Source organism: Cygnus atratus, chromosome 11, assembly GCF_013377495.2.
Source record: "Cygnus atratus isolate AKBS03 ecotype Queensland, Australia chromosome 11, CAtr_DNAZoo_HiC_assembly, whole genome shotgun sequence".
Classification (NCBI taxonomy): Eukaryota; Metazoa; Chordata; class Aves; order Anseriformes; family Anatidae; genus Cygnus; species Cygnus atratus.
The window spans coordinates 18,910,799-18,923,877 of record NC_066372.1 but is presented as its reverse complement, the minus strand read 5'-3'; the positions used below and the strand labels follow the sequence as shown (position 1 = coordinate 18,923,877).

The following is a 13,079-nucleotide window of genomic DNA, read 5'->3' as shown; positions in this document are numbered from 1 at the left end:
GGATATGTAGTCTGGGCGCCTCCCCTCCGCACATTAATTTCAGGCAATTCCTAACTTCTAACTTTAGAGAGATAATTTACCTATTTTCTCCCCAGTCGTGTTTTCCTTTCTACGCGATGTTACTCCCAAACACGCACAGTCTGTGTGCGATTTTGAGCAACGCCTGCTCAAAACCCAGCTGGGACTGGACATCATTTTTTTTTCATGCAAGATAAATTTTTGTAATATTAAGCTTTTATTTATTTATTTGGTTCCAAATCTTAAATGCAGTACGACAAAAATGCTTCCCGTAAGTCTCAGAAGTGTAAATCTCTAACATATCCTTTACGCGTAGCTCATGGAGAATACACCTACAACTGACAGGCTTGTGTAGGTCTTTCAGCTCGCCTTCAACTCCTCTTTGCCATGTACTGATTAAATGGAACTTATTGATCCCAACTGTTCATTTTAGTAATGACTCGTAGACAGGAATACATTACCCGACAGCAATTAACTTGAGTTGCCCTGAAGCAAATGCCAAAGGCCGCACTAACAGCAGATAATCCACACCACGCTGCATGACTGCATCCAGGATGATTGCTGAATGCCATTTTTAACTTCTGCTGAAGTCTGGATGGTTTTTAATCCTTGTAAAATACAGGTTTAACACTACCACCTACTGCCAGGCAGCTGCCATTCTGATTTTAATCTGTGTTAAAGCCAGCGCTGTGTTTTGTTTCCAGAGCTTTTTCAGGGAGCTAGGCAGGAATAGCAGGTTAGGCTCAAGGACACGCTGAAACGCACTGATAAAAGCTGTTTGTCTTGCAATCACAAACCACGACAGCACGGAGAGGAGCGTTGCCTCCAGCAGGTATCAGATCCAGCGTGCTGCCGTGAATAAAGGTTTGTTACCTGGTTTGTGGTGCATTTGGACCACTAACAGTAACGGGATGGTGATCTCAGCCAGCCCCTCTGAACTTGAAAACACCTGAAAGTACTGAAAGCAGATCAGTAAAATGTTACTTAGGAAGGATGATTTGAAAGGACAATTTCCTCAGCTCGTAGCTTTAGCTGTTTAAATTTCTTTATATATGAAAAATGGGCAGTGCTATTACACTAACAACCTCTTCTTTAAACCCAATTTATTGTAATTTATAAATTATTTATTTAAATTAAATTTACCATGTGACTCTTATTGGCATCCTGCTACATTTTTTGACGAGGTTTATCCTCTGAAACTCCTTTAGGGCCACTTCCCTTCTTTTTAGCACAACCTGGAATTTAGCTTTTTTAAAACCGATTTTGACGGACGAAAAGAACCAGATTTTGTATCAGAAGAACCGGCACTACATCACGCTCAGACGAAGGGAACTGAGTAACGCGTATTTAATAAGCGCTCCCCTTACAAACACAGCCCTTCGCCCCCAGAGCAGCTGTGGCTCCCGCTGGGTGGCAGGGACAGGTCACAGCGAGGGGTGCACGGACAGGAGGAAAGCTTAACCAGGGCCCGCCACGCCTTTCTTTTTTTTATTTTATAGCCCAAGTGTGTGATAGTTCTCGTTCGCAAACACCCCGCGAGCCCCGTGTGAAACCCCCGTGCCCCCTGAGGGCCCATAATGGCGGCTCCCCCCTCACCGCCCACCAGCCAATCCGCGGCCCTCCATGGCGCCACGTGACCCCCCCCCCCCCCACGGCCGTGTCCCCCTAGCAACGGCTCCACTTCTTCCGCCTCGGCAGCGATGGCGGCGGCCCCGCCCGAGAGGCCGTCACGTGACCGGCGCGGAAGCGGCACCCGGAAGTGGCGGCGGCGGCGGAGGAGGAGGAGGAGGAGGAGGAGGAGGGGAGGAAGGCTCCGCTCCCGCCACCCCCACCTGGGCCGGTGAGGGCCCTAACAAGGGCTGGGGGCCGCGGGGGGTCCCGTTTAGGGGTTTTGGGGTGAGTTCGTTTTTTTTGTTGTTGCTTTTTTGTTTTGGTTTGGTTTTTCTTTAGTTGTGTTTTGGGTTGAGGTGCCTTTTTCTGCTGCGTTTCCCCTTTCTTGTCCGTGGTTCAGCTCCTCTGTAGCCGGAGGAGCCCCCGGCCCGCGCTGACACGCGGGCACAAACCCGCTGCTGCGATTCTGTGTCACGGGGAGAAAAAACCTTTCAGTCCCAGGTCGCTGCCCGCAGCAAACCCCGCTTCAGCGAGGGCTCCTGGAGCCAAATAAAAGCTCTTTGCTCTCCCCTCAGAGGGGCAGAGCTCAGCAGCGGCAGCCGCTGAGGCACCTGTGTGAGAAAGGAGCCGAAATCCAGTCGGGTCCTGGCGGCTGGTGGATTCCCCCGAGGCAGCGGGGACCCGGGGCACCCGCGTTTTGCCTTTTCCTTCTGCTTGGGGCCGGCCCGGTGCAGCGGCAGGGCGAAGTTCAGCTGGATCCTGCCTGGTCCTTCCCCGACCTAACGGTGGCCTGAGAGCTGGAGAAGGCAGGAGGAGAGGCGGCGGCAGTGGGCGGACGATGCTGAGCACTCGATGCCCCCGGTCGCTAGCAGACAGCCCTTGTCTCCACGTCTGTTCTCAGGCTTTGCCCCGTGCAGTTCCCCTCACCCTGACTTGTGTTTCCTGACCGTACTCCGATTTAACGCTGGGATAGACCGCGCTGGTTTAAGGCGCTTGCTGCGATCTGTTGTCGCTCCCTGTTGTGCTGAGCGGCTTTTTGAAAGCTAATTGGTGCGTGGCTACGGAAAGGAATTACCGGACTGAAGTGCTGCTTCCTTTCCGTAACGTCCAGCTGTCCCCCGTAGTCCAGGAATGTGTGTTTGTGGGGCAAAAGGTGTTTTTACCACCACTGTAGCGGAGGTAAATTTTTTACCTCCACCGTGCTGCCAGACTGTGACAAATAACAGAGTAGTTGATGTAGGTACTGAAATGAAGCCACATAAAACTGAAACGAGGGCTGTGCAGCTGAATTTCCAACCCCCAAAGCCCCTGTTAGGCACAAAAGGCGCGTCACCCAGCTCCACGTGGGATATGCACACCGTCGTGCATCGTAGGAGGTGCTTTCTCTTTTAAAGTTCAGGTTTCCTTACTTGGGAGATGAAGGCTGAAAGCAAATGAAGGCTGAAAGATGAAGAAGTTGAAAATGCAGGAAGTTAATGCAGCTGTAACCCCAAAAGTTAGCTAAACCCTACGTGCTGGCAGCTTTTCTGCAAGACGAAATGCATTTGAGTGACTTCCAGAACATTGAGCTCCTTTTTTTGTCAAGATCTAAGAAACAAAACCTATCGATCTGTGTTTGGCAACCCTAAAGTAACGAGATCGAAAGTTGCTTTGTTTTGTTGCGCTCAGCGGGTGCGAGGGCACGACAACAACCTCCTGAGGCAAGTGGCTTTCAGGGCAGGGCTGTGAGGTCGGCAAGCTTCGGAGCTGCTTGATACCATCTGTTGTGTAAATGGGAGCTCATGGTCTTGCACTGCTTTAGAAAGTTGAATCTAGAAGTCGTTCAAGTTGTTCACTACAATTTAATGGAGTATTAATGAGAAATTCTCGCTATTTGCTGTCGTACCTTCTGACTCGGGTGAGTATTTCAGAGTAAGTGAGTGGATTTCTGTGTGGAGCCGATTCTGAGATCGGTTAGTCTTGTGCTAATCGGTGTGCCCCAAGGATATCGTTGTTCGTAACTCCTGACAAGAGTTGGCTCCTGCTTGGGTAGGTTTAAAACCTCGGGACTCGTGTAAAGCCTCAGCTGCTGTTCCCAACGCGCCTCGGGGTCACTTGTCCTCAGGCTGAAGAGCACGGCCTCAACGCTCAGGCAGTAGCTTCACGGAATAATTCGAGTCTAAACTGCTGGCTGAATTCTATCAGACGTAAATTTGGATGCTTTATTAAGTTAAGCTCAAAGCAAAAATAGGCTCTAGCTTTTTAAGCCGCTGGCAGCCTGCAACAGAACTGCCTTCCTCTACAAGCGCTGCCCGGGAGAGCTCTGTTACAAAAGCGTCGTCATTTCCTAATTAGAGCGGTTCGGGGCAGCCTCCTGGGAGCACGGTTACGTGGTTCGTGATGAAAACCGAGGATAAGTGAAGTTGGTGCGAGTCAGGGGAGTGTAAGAGCTGATGAGAGCGGGCTCACCCTGCAAATGTTGTGTGTGCGCGTGGCACAGCCTTGCGGGGTGCCGAAGGGAAACCCGCGTTCTCCGTCTTAAACATTGTCTTTCTTTGTTTCAGGCTGCCCTAAACTGAGGTTTTTCTAACCATCATGGGAGAGATTAAAGTCTCTCCTGACTATAACTGGTTCAGAAGCACGGTTCCTCTCAAAAAGGTACGTTCAGCTCTAAGCGGCTCGTGCGCGGCGCTCTGCTCTTGCTCCGGGGTGGGGGAGGACCGGGCGGTCTGACTCCGGTTAACGCGGGACAGTTGTGCTGTGCTAGTGACCTGGCTCACCTTGTCCCACGTGTCTCACCAGTGCCTGGAAGCACGCTGTTAATTTTCACGTGCTTCGCGAGCCGGGGGCAGCGGTGGCTGGCGTCCTGGTGCCAGCCGTGCTGGGGACCGCGTTCACGGAGCTGCTGCGTGAGCTGCGCGGTACCAAAGCGGCGCAGCCGACCTGGCTCAACGCTGCCCTGCTGCCGGAGCCACCTCCGCAGCTCCTGCACCTGGGCTCCAGGCTGCAGCAGAGCACCTGGAGGCAGCTTCTTGGCAGGCAGGGCTCCTCAGAGGGGGGGAAGACGCCTCAGCTGCGGTGGCAAAAGGCAAAGCTGCTGCTGCTCGTCCTTTGGATGGCTTCTGCTTAATCACGCCGTCCGACCGCTTTCCCCTCCCGCTCAGATTTCTCCACTTCCTCTCACCAAGCTGCAGGAGAGCGCTTGGGACGTGCAGCCCTTGTGCTTCTCTGTGCGTGCAAAGGGCGCGGGGACCTGCACTGCTGCGTAGCTCCTGGCCCTCGCGCTCTGCCGTCCCTCTGCAGATAAGGCTTGCCGAGGCTGTGGTTATACAGTAACCGGCAGCAGCAGCCCGGGCTCAGCTGTCTGCCGCCTGCTCCACTTCCCCAATGTGGATGGTTTGGGCTGCGGGGAGGTGCTGGCAGCGGAGGTGAGAGCAGCACTACCTCTTTCTACAGCGAGTCGGTTGTGGTTGGGCCACCCTAGAGGGATCGTGTCCCCAGACCTAAGGAACAATGCTTAAACGTGCCCGGCGTTATTTCTGCTGGGTGATACGTGGTTTTATCGAAGAAATTACCTTTATGGAAGGATTGCAGGATTTTTTGTTCAGGGCTTTTCATTCGTTCTTGCCACCTAGGTGTTTCCTGTAAGAGAGATCTGCCTGCTCTCCCTAGGCTCTGCTTATCCATCTTCTTTCCATTCCTGGCTGGTGCTGGATCTGCCGGGCCTGTTTGTGCCACGCTGCCGCCCCCAGGCCGTGCCTCGCTGGGGCAGCAAGGCCTGGAGGCAGTGCTTCGGCGCTGGGACGTGCAGGTGCTCCACGACCACGCTCTGTGGGGTGCAGTGAACGAGAGGAACCGGAGGATGTGGTTGCGAAGGGTGCACGCTGCTGCTGCTGCTCCCCTGGGGGCTGCGTGGTGCTGCAGCTCCGCTGCCTTCAGCTGCTGCCGACTTGCTCGGGGTTTCAGAAATGAGAGCGTGTGTGAGCCGAAGCTGCTGTTGGCGGGGCTCATCTGACCTTCGGACTAGGGGATTCCTTTCCCTCTGAGTGATTCAGCCGACTCAAAAGTCAAGTGATGCCACAGTGATGAAGGTGGGGTTTAGAGAAGGTAGAAATAAACTAGTTCTGGTTTCAGGGTGGAGGGGGGAAGTACGTTTGCTTGCATTACCCTCCCAAAGGCTTAGGCAGAGCACGTGCACTACAGAGAACGACCAGCCATCGTCACTGCCCGTCAGCGTGCTGCTGCCGGACTGAAGGAAGCAGAGCCGGAGCTGTTTGCTTGAAAACAGGTTAAGATGTTCCTCCTGAAAGCAGCAGAAACAGCACAGCTCCATTGCCCTTCCTGCTCTCGTCAGATTTGGGAAGTACAGCACAGAAAATAATGTTCCTAAGCCAAGTCTTCCGCTCTGCCTCTGAGCCCCCGCTTGGGTTTGTGGCCCCCAAAGGCAGGCAAGTGCCACAGGGTGAGTCCTCACCTGGGCGTATGACGCTTCAGCTCGGATAAACATTCAGCCTGAGGGTCATCCAGTAGTCCTTTTTGGAGGAAAATCGGGGTATTGCTTCAAACGATTGGTGTTTTTTCAAATGCAGAAGTGGTTCTTTATCACAGGGTGGCAAAGAGGGGATTTTTACAGGGCTGTAGGCAGCCTTGGGGTGAGAAGTGGTGGAGAGGCCGTGATTTTCCCACAAGGGGGTGGGACTGGGGGCTCCTTCATGGAGGAGGCCCAGAGCTGCCACCAGGAGCTGCAGCTGTGTAAGTGCTTGTCGTGGCTGATGTGCTGAGCCTAAAATGAAGAAGGAGGGGAGCACAAATTCAGGTTGAATCAGGCTGGGTGCTGTACCAGCATATAGGAATATCCTCAAAATCCACCACTTGCTGTCTTACCTAAGTCCTACCTAAAAGTCGTCGGCAGAGGACACCCCGGTTCTGCTAAACTCAAGGGAGGTTTTACCCCTCGTTTCAGTGAAATGCAGGTTTTACTCTTTTTTTTTTTTTTAAACTGTAGGTGATCTTGATTGATAGACCTGAACAAGGAAACGCAACCAAAAAACTAGGTCCTACCAAGTCAGCGTTTACCCACGCCGCTGTCTGTGCACGCAGCGCTTAGCGTTGTTTTTGTGCTGCAGTTAAACGACCCGGTACGTGGCTAGAAATCAAACAGAACAATCGTTTAAACCTCCTGGTTCGTTATCTGGGCTCGAGGGAAGAAACGTTGCCTCTGAGCCTCAGTTCCCGTGACGTGAACCAACTCTGTGATTTCAAGGGCTATGCAAAGCGAGGTGTTGCTTCACCTCTGGAAACGCTCCTAAAGGCAAACGGCGACCTTGCGTGTTTCCAAAGGTGCTAGAGAACAACAGCTGAGGACTGCGAGTTCTGGAGTTGTGTGCAAAGGGTTGGTTTGGGGAGGCTTCGGGAAGGCTTTTGTGCAGGTTTTTAAAACTATTTCAGTGGTCAGGGAAGCCCTGGTATGCAGTCTTCATTTATTCTTTTTTTTTTTTTGTGAAGACTACGAAACAACAGTACCATGTGATTTCTTGCTTGTTCCCAGAGCCTGAAATACCGGCTTCATTGCAGGCAGCTTTGTTAATCAAGCAAATGGGATTTGTGAGACTGGTCTCTAACTCCCTGAGCGGCTTAACCGCTGCGATGGGGAAGCGAGCTGTGCTTGTACGTCGCTGTTCACAAAGTGGCAGACTGGTGACACGGAGGAGATGAACTCCTGCTGCGTGACGCAGGCTTCCCCCAGAGGTTTGTGCTCGTCGATGGTCAATGTGGCGTGAGCCGTGCGTTTTCGCAGGGCTGAGGAAGGTTGAACAAGCACGCTGAATATACAGAACGGCTCGGTGGTAAACAGCCTGGGTAGCAATGAGGCAGGCCCCAGCACTGCTAGAAAAGAAGACCTTGACCCAGTTCCTGTACTTCTGCAGGCGATAATTGGGCTAGGACTTGTTGCTCCCGGCGTGTGGCGGGCCCTGTGCGAGCAGCTCGTGTGTGGGTAACCTGCCGCAGCCAGCTGCGTGTCCCAGGGGCTCCAGACACCCCCGAGGTGCTCCCGTTTCTTCCCAGGTCAGCTCTGCAGAGCTGCTTCGGAGTCGTGTGGCCGTCTCTGGCAGTGGGACGTAACTGCTTCAGAGCAGTAATCTGCAGGGCTAGCTGCTTAATTCAGTAGACTTGCACAGATCCAGACCTGTAATTCTTTTGCCCGGTGTCTGCAGGTGTTAGTGGTTAAAAAGCTGCCCCTGCGGCAGCGCTGGCTCTCCCAGCCTGCGGCTGTTGTGCTCGGTCCTGAGAACCGACCTCCCGGGTCTCTCTGCTGGGCTGTGGCACAGTCTCTCCCCTGCCAAGCACATTTTTCTGCCTGCGGAATGATGTATGAACTTGATCCTTTGGGGCACAGCCTTGCTGTTCCCATGACTTATCTGTGTGCTTTTCCAGATCAAGACGTACCTTTCCAAACCGTTTCCAAGCGCAGAGAGCCGCTCTTCCTCAGAAAGGAGGAGATTTATTTTTTTTTCCAGTGTAAATTCTGACCCGCAGTCAATCGCTGTCAGTCCAACACGGCTCACTGCTTCCAGCACGTGTGTTATATTCCAGTTGTCTGCAGAGGGGTGCACCCCATGAGATGCCACGGATCGGCACGGCGTGGTGTTAGCTGCCCAGCTTATGTCCAGGCACACAAAGTGTTTGGTGTGACAGTGCTTGGTCACAGTTCTGCCTCCGGCTGCATCCACGCAAGCATTGTAATTGTTGGTAGTAAATAGCCTTGGAGAAGAAAGCTGTTTTGATGAGGAATAAAAGAGTCTTGTTCCAAAGAGTCCTGAGTACTACAATATTTACTGGGTGACAGATTTTTGTAGAAGCAGCTCTGGAAGTTGGTTGAAGAAACTCCTTTCAGCCTTGTGTTTTTTCCTCTCTCCCTCCAGATAATAGTAGACGACGATGACAGTAAAGTCTGGTCGCTGTACGATGCGGGACCCAGGAGCATTCGGTGCCCTCTCATCTTTCTTCCTCCCGTGAGCGGAACTGCAGACGTGTTTTTCCAGCAGATTTTGGCACTGACTGGGTGGGGTTACAGAGTTATCGCTGTGAGTATTGGCACTCCTTTGTCAGAAGTCAGTATAGTTTTGTGTGTTGATATAATTGGAGGTTGGATAATGAATATTAACTTAGTTTTGACAGGAGAATCCCCCCAAAATATGATGCTAGGTTGTAGTCCAGAATATGTGGCGTGCAGATCGAGGCTAAAATCTGCTGTATGTTCACAGAACCGTTTATCCAAAGCCTTGTGCATACACATTACTAAATTCTCGGTCTGATCTTTACCTTGTGTGCCATGGACAAGAGTCATCTTTGCCTCCAGCTGGATCTTTGTTAGCCATGAGACAAGTGCGTGGGTTAGTCCAGGGCTTCTGTGTTTGCCTTAGGGATAATTAATAACCTGCTTCTCGGCCTGAATAGCTGCAAATGCGAACTCACTCCTTAAAATCCCAACAGCCCACTCTTTTGTGGCTTCTCTTCAGCTCCAAAGCTGAACTGAAACAATGGGTTTGTACAATAATTTTTCTGCTAAGTGGTATGTCTGCTGCTGTATCTCCTGCAGCAATTAAGTGTCTGTATCTGCCAACTTTCCGTGCCACAAAATCACTGAAAAATCATTCCGGTATCTTTTCCCTTTTCCCCTTGATTACAGAATGAAGCAAAGCTGTGCTTTCCCCTCTGAACTTGCTCTGCTAAACTTTCTGTTGTGTGTTTTTGTCCGAGTAAGGGGTAGTTCTTCCTTCTGGCCATAGGGACCTTGCTGAGGAGCTTGAACCTCGTGGCACGAGACAGACAGGTTGCTCTCTTCAAACCTTTAATGGGAGAATTGGTGCAAGTTTCAAGCAGACAGCTGATGGATACTGACCGGAGGCGGGCTTGTTCTAACTTCGTGTTGTTTTAGTTGCAGTATCCAGTGTACTGGGATCACCTTGAGTTCTGTGATGGATTCAGAAAACTGTTAGACCACCTTCAGCTGGATAAAGTGAGTGCCGGGAGACGGAGAAATGGATGTGTAGTTGCCATAAAAACCTAACGTTCAAAAGTCTCTTTTAAGAGCAAATGTATAGCGTATGATGCAAAACCAGCCTATAAATAGGCTGTGGGGCAAGTTTGCTTTTGAAACTAGTTTATTTTTGAAGGTCAACGCCCTTGAAAATTTTGTCTATATTCACTTCTGTTGTAGGCCTATTAAATTGTATTGCTTAACTTCAGTTTTTCATGAGACCCTGTTTAAGTTATCTTTCATAACTCATGTTGTCCAGAATACCCCAATAAAATACCTTGGATTGGAAGAGCTACTGAAGACGAAGTGAAATGTTCACTTTTTACTTAAGCGTGATAAGCGCACAGAAATTTGAGCTGTGATCTGGAAACACTTCCTTTTTTCAGTGTTTATCATATCCTATAAATTACAGAACCTATGTAGAAGAGCTTTTTTTTTTCCTTTAAAAAATTAGTTGTGAGGAAAAATAAAACTTGAATGACTTATTTTTCGTAACAAAATAACATGCTTAAGGGTCATTTTTCACAAATGTAACATCTGTTTTTGTTTTTCTAATTGAATTAGGTTCACCTTTTTGGAGCTTCTTTGGGAGGCTTTTTGGCTCAAAAATTTGCAGAGTACACACACAAATCCCCCAGAGTTCACTCTCTGATCCTGTGTAATTCCTTTAGTGACACTTCCATCTTCAACCAGACGTGGACAGCAAACAGGTAAGGAAGACTGAGGCAATGAGATTGGTGGCATTAATGCTTTTTGTGATGAAATGTCACGCTGATCTGGTTGGACATGTTTCTGACCTGTTTCCAGCCTGCATGGCTAGTGGCAAGAGAAGTGAGGGGTGGAATACTGTGACTTTTAAAGTCACACCACAAAAGAAGTAGAAATTTTCACAATTGGGAGTGTGGAATTTGACAGATAAGTCTTGTATGTATCTTTCTGTGATCATTTGAGAACACGTGGTCGAATTAAAAAAAATCTGCCTGATCTCTAGCAAAAACCTTCAGAGTAACGAAAATATTATTCGCCATGTTTAAAATATACTCTTCCAGTGCAAGATTAGCAGCTTTCCAGAGCATTTCAAGCACCTAGCTGCAAGGTTTTCCATCTCTGTGCTCTCAAAGCTTACTTTTCAATTTCATTTGAAATTCAAGCACAAAGTTTGTGCAAGAAGAGGGAGTGCTTACAACAAAGCATCTTAATTCTGGAGTCTTGGGTGCTTGAAGACTGCATCTTTTTTCTGTTTTAGCTTTTGGCTGATGCCTGCTTTTATGCTGAAAAAAATTGTCCTTGGGAATTTTGCCTCTGGTCCCGTAGATCCTGAAATGGCTGATGGGATTGATTTCATGGTGGACAGGGTAGGTGTCTGTGTACTTCAATGGCTGTGGTGTCGATCTCTGACAGATTCGCTTAGCAGACAGTGGAGGCTGTACAGATTTCTGCTGCTTCTGTCACTTACCCAGAAGTGAGCAGTGAGGGACGGATCCTTAGCAGGCGTCGGCTGTCACAGCCTTGCAGTTTAACCGGCAGTGTGACCGTCTCCCTTACCGTTCTGTTTGTGTAGATTGGAAGAGAGGAGTTTAAGAAACAGATGGAAAAGGGAAAATGTGCTGGGATATATCTGTAGGCTATATTGTGGAGGCAGGAGCAACTAACTAAACATGTTTTAAGCATTTGTCTCACGCAGCAAGATATTAAATTGTAACTATAACTTTCACCTGAAGAGCAGTCCTGTTTCCCTTAGAACTAAGGAGCTGACTTCTCTTTGGCTCTGGTATTACTGTTGCATTAACTTCCTGCACTGAAGTACATTGTTAACCAATATTTATCTCTACTGAAAGCTGGAGAGCCTGGGCCAGAGTGAGCTTGCTTCAAGACTTACCCTCAACTGCCAGAACTCCTACGTAGAACCTCATAAAATTCGAGATGTCCCTGTAACTATTATGGATGTAAGTTTATCTCAGTTTAATCTTTTCTTTAACGCTGTTTCCTCCTCTCGGAAGGTGGGGCGTGATTATTGTGTTAGCAACTTAATAAATATTTGCAGCATCTAATTATGTACTTAGATAAACCTGCTGCTGACTGGACAACAGTGATGTTTGTGGTAAATTATTGGATGTTCTGTGCAATAACACAGCCACGTTTACATATCAGTGTTAGCTTTCTAGTTGTTGGTGCCTAATTTGTTTGCTTGTTTTCTGTTTCATTAAAACTATTCTGGATAAGTTGATAGTTCCTTCTAGGAGCAGGGTATATCCAGTCTGATGGAATGAGCAAAATCTGACTAGATTCAGAATTAACTGTTGTGACTTGTTACGTAGGTGTTTGACCAGAGCGCACTTTCGACTGAAGCAAAAGAGGAAATGTATAAGCTTTATCCTAATGCCAGAAGAGCTCATCTCAAAACAGGAGGCAATTTCCCATATCTCTGCAGGAGTGCTGAGGTCAACCTATATATTCAAGTAAGTGCCTGCATTCAAACCCAATTTACCAGCATGTATAGCTGGAACAGCAGTAGCAAACTTTCTGTGCTTGCTTTTATTTCTTAACCTGCCTGAGCTCTGTTCACTCTTATCTCCCAGATCGCTGATGCTGAGAGCAGCCACATTCATCAAGGGTTGGCTTTGGGGGCTTGGCTGCTGCCTATTTCCTCTATCCTTTGTCTGAACTCTTGCACTCCAGTCCCTGATTACATTCTCACAGAAAAGTTACTCAGAAGGAATGTTTCTCTTACCACAGTTATGCTTCTACACCGGTTTCAGTGTTATTTTCTGTGTCTTACAGATCCACTTACTGCAGTTCCGTGGTACCCGGTATGCAGCCATCGATCCCTCAATGGTCAGCGCAGAAGAACTGGAAGTCCAGAAGATCAGTCTTCATAACAGCAGCGAGCAAGAAGAAGAGTAGGTTTCTGACTGCCAGTGAAAATGAGGAATCAGGTTTGGTGGTCTTCCTGTGTACAATCATCTGTTCCCACTCTGCCTTTTTTCTTGTGTTAGCCGATTATCACTGTGTGATTCCAACAGGATCAATAGTCAGTGAGTTACCCGCAGACAACAAACCTTCAACAATGTAATGGAACATCTGTTTAATTTTAAGTCTTTGAATTCAAGAAAGTATCTCTGAAGGCTGCAGTTTTAAAAACAAAGACATTTTTGCTACCAAAGTCTTCACTATCATGTTCTTGAACAGAACAGTATTTCTTTTTATATTTTCACTCAATTGTATATATTGCCACATGCAGGTTGTGTACTTATAAGCTGACATATATTTTTGTTGAGTATTTGGTTTAAAAGATGTTAAAGTGCCAATGTTGCCATCACTTATTTGCTTTATATGTTGTGTTGCAAGTTAGTTTATTTCTATTTGAAATAAATTTTTAACTTTCTTGCTAGCTGTTTAAAAATGGTTTTCAATAAAACTTCAAGTTCAG

The 13,079-nt window shown here is 48.6% G+C and overlaps 1 protein-coding gene across 2 annotated transcripts; it reads left to right on the top strand.

Moving 5' to 3' along the window:
* Nucleotides 1-1,747: 1,747 nt before the first annotated feature.
* SPG21 (SPG21 abhydrolase domain containing, maspardin) lies at nt 1,748-13,078 on the top strand. Of its 2 annotated transcripts, none has more exons than XM_035554778.2 (9): nt 1,748-1,914; nt 4,173-4,266; nt 8,532-8,693; nt 9,548-9,628; nt 10,214-10,359; nt 10,896-11,004; nt 11,488-11,595; nt 11,968-12,108; nt 12,431-13,078. In XM_035554778.2, exons 2-9 carry the CDS (start codon nt 4,204-4,206, stop codon nt 12,551-12,553), a joined length of 933 nt encoding a protein of 310 aa, XP_035410671.1. In that variant the 5' UTR covers nt 1,748-1,914; nt 4,173-4,203; the 3' UTR covers nt 12,554-13,078. The 2 variants fall into 2 exon arrangements, with proteins under 2 accessions (XP_035410671.1, XP_035410672.1); XM_035554779.2 differs by having other exon boundaries at nt 1,779-1,858.
* Nucleotide 13,079: the final 1 nt, after the last annotated feature.

What these genes read in the sequence shown, in the direction of transcription:
- SPG21 (XM_035554778.2), top strand. Translation starts at nt 4,204, where the DNA reads ATGGGAGAGATTAAAGTCTCTCCTGACTATAACTGGTTCAGAAGCACG. An exon ending in GGGGTTACAGAGTTATCGCT is followed by an intron (nt 8,694 to 9,547) that starts GTGAGTATTGGC and finishes GTGTTGTTTTAG; the next exon opens with TTGCAGTATCCAGTGTACTG. An exon ending in TCCCTGTAACTATTATGGAT is followed by an intron (nt 11,596 to 11,967) that starts GTAAGTTTATCT and finishes CTTGTTACGTAG; the next exon opens with GTGTTTGACCAGAGCGCACT.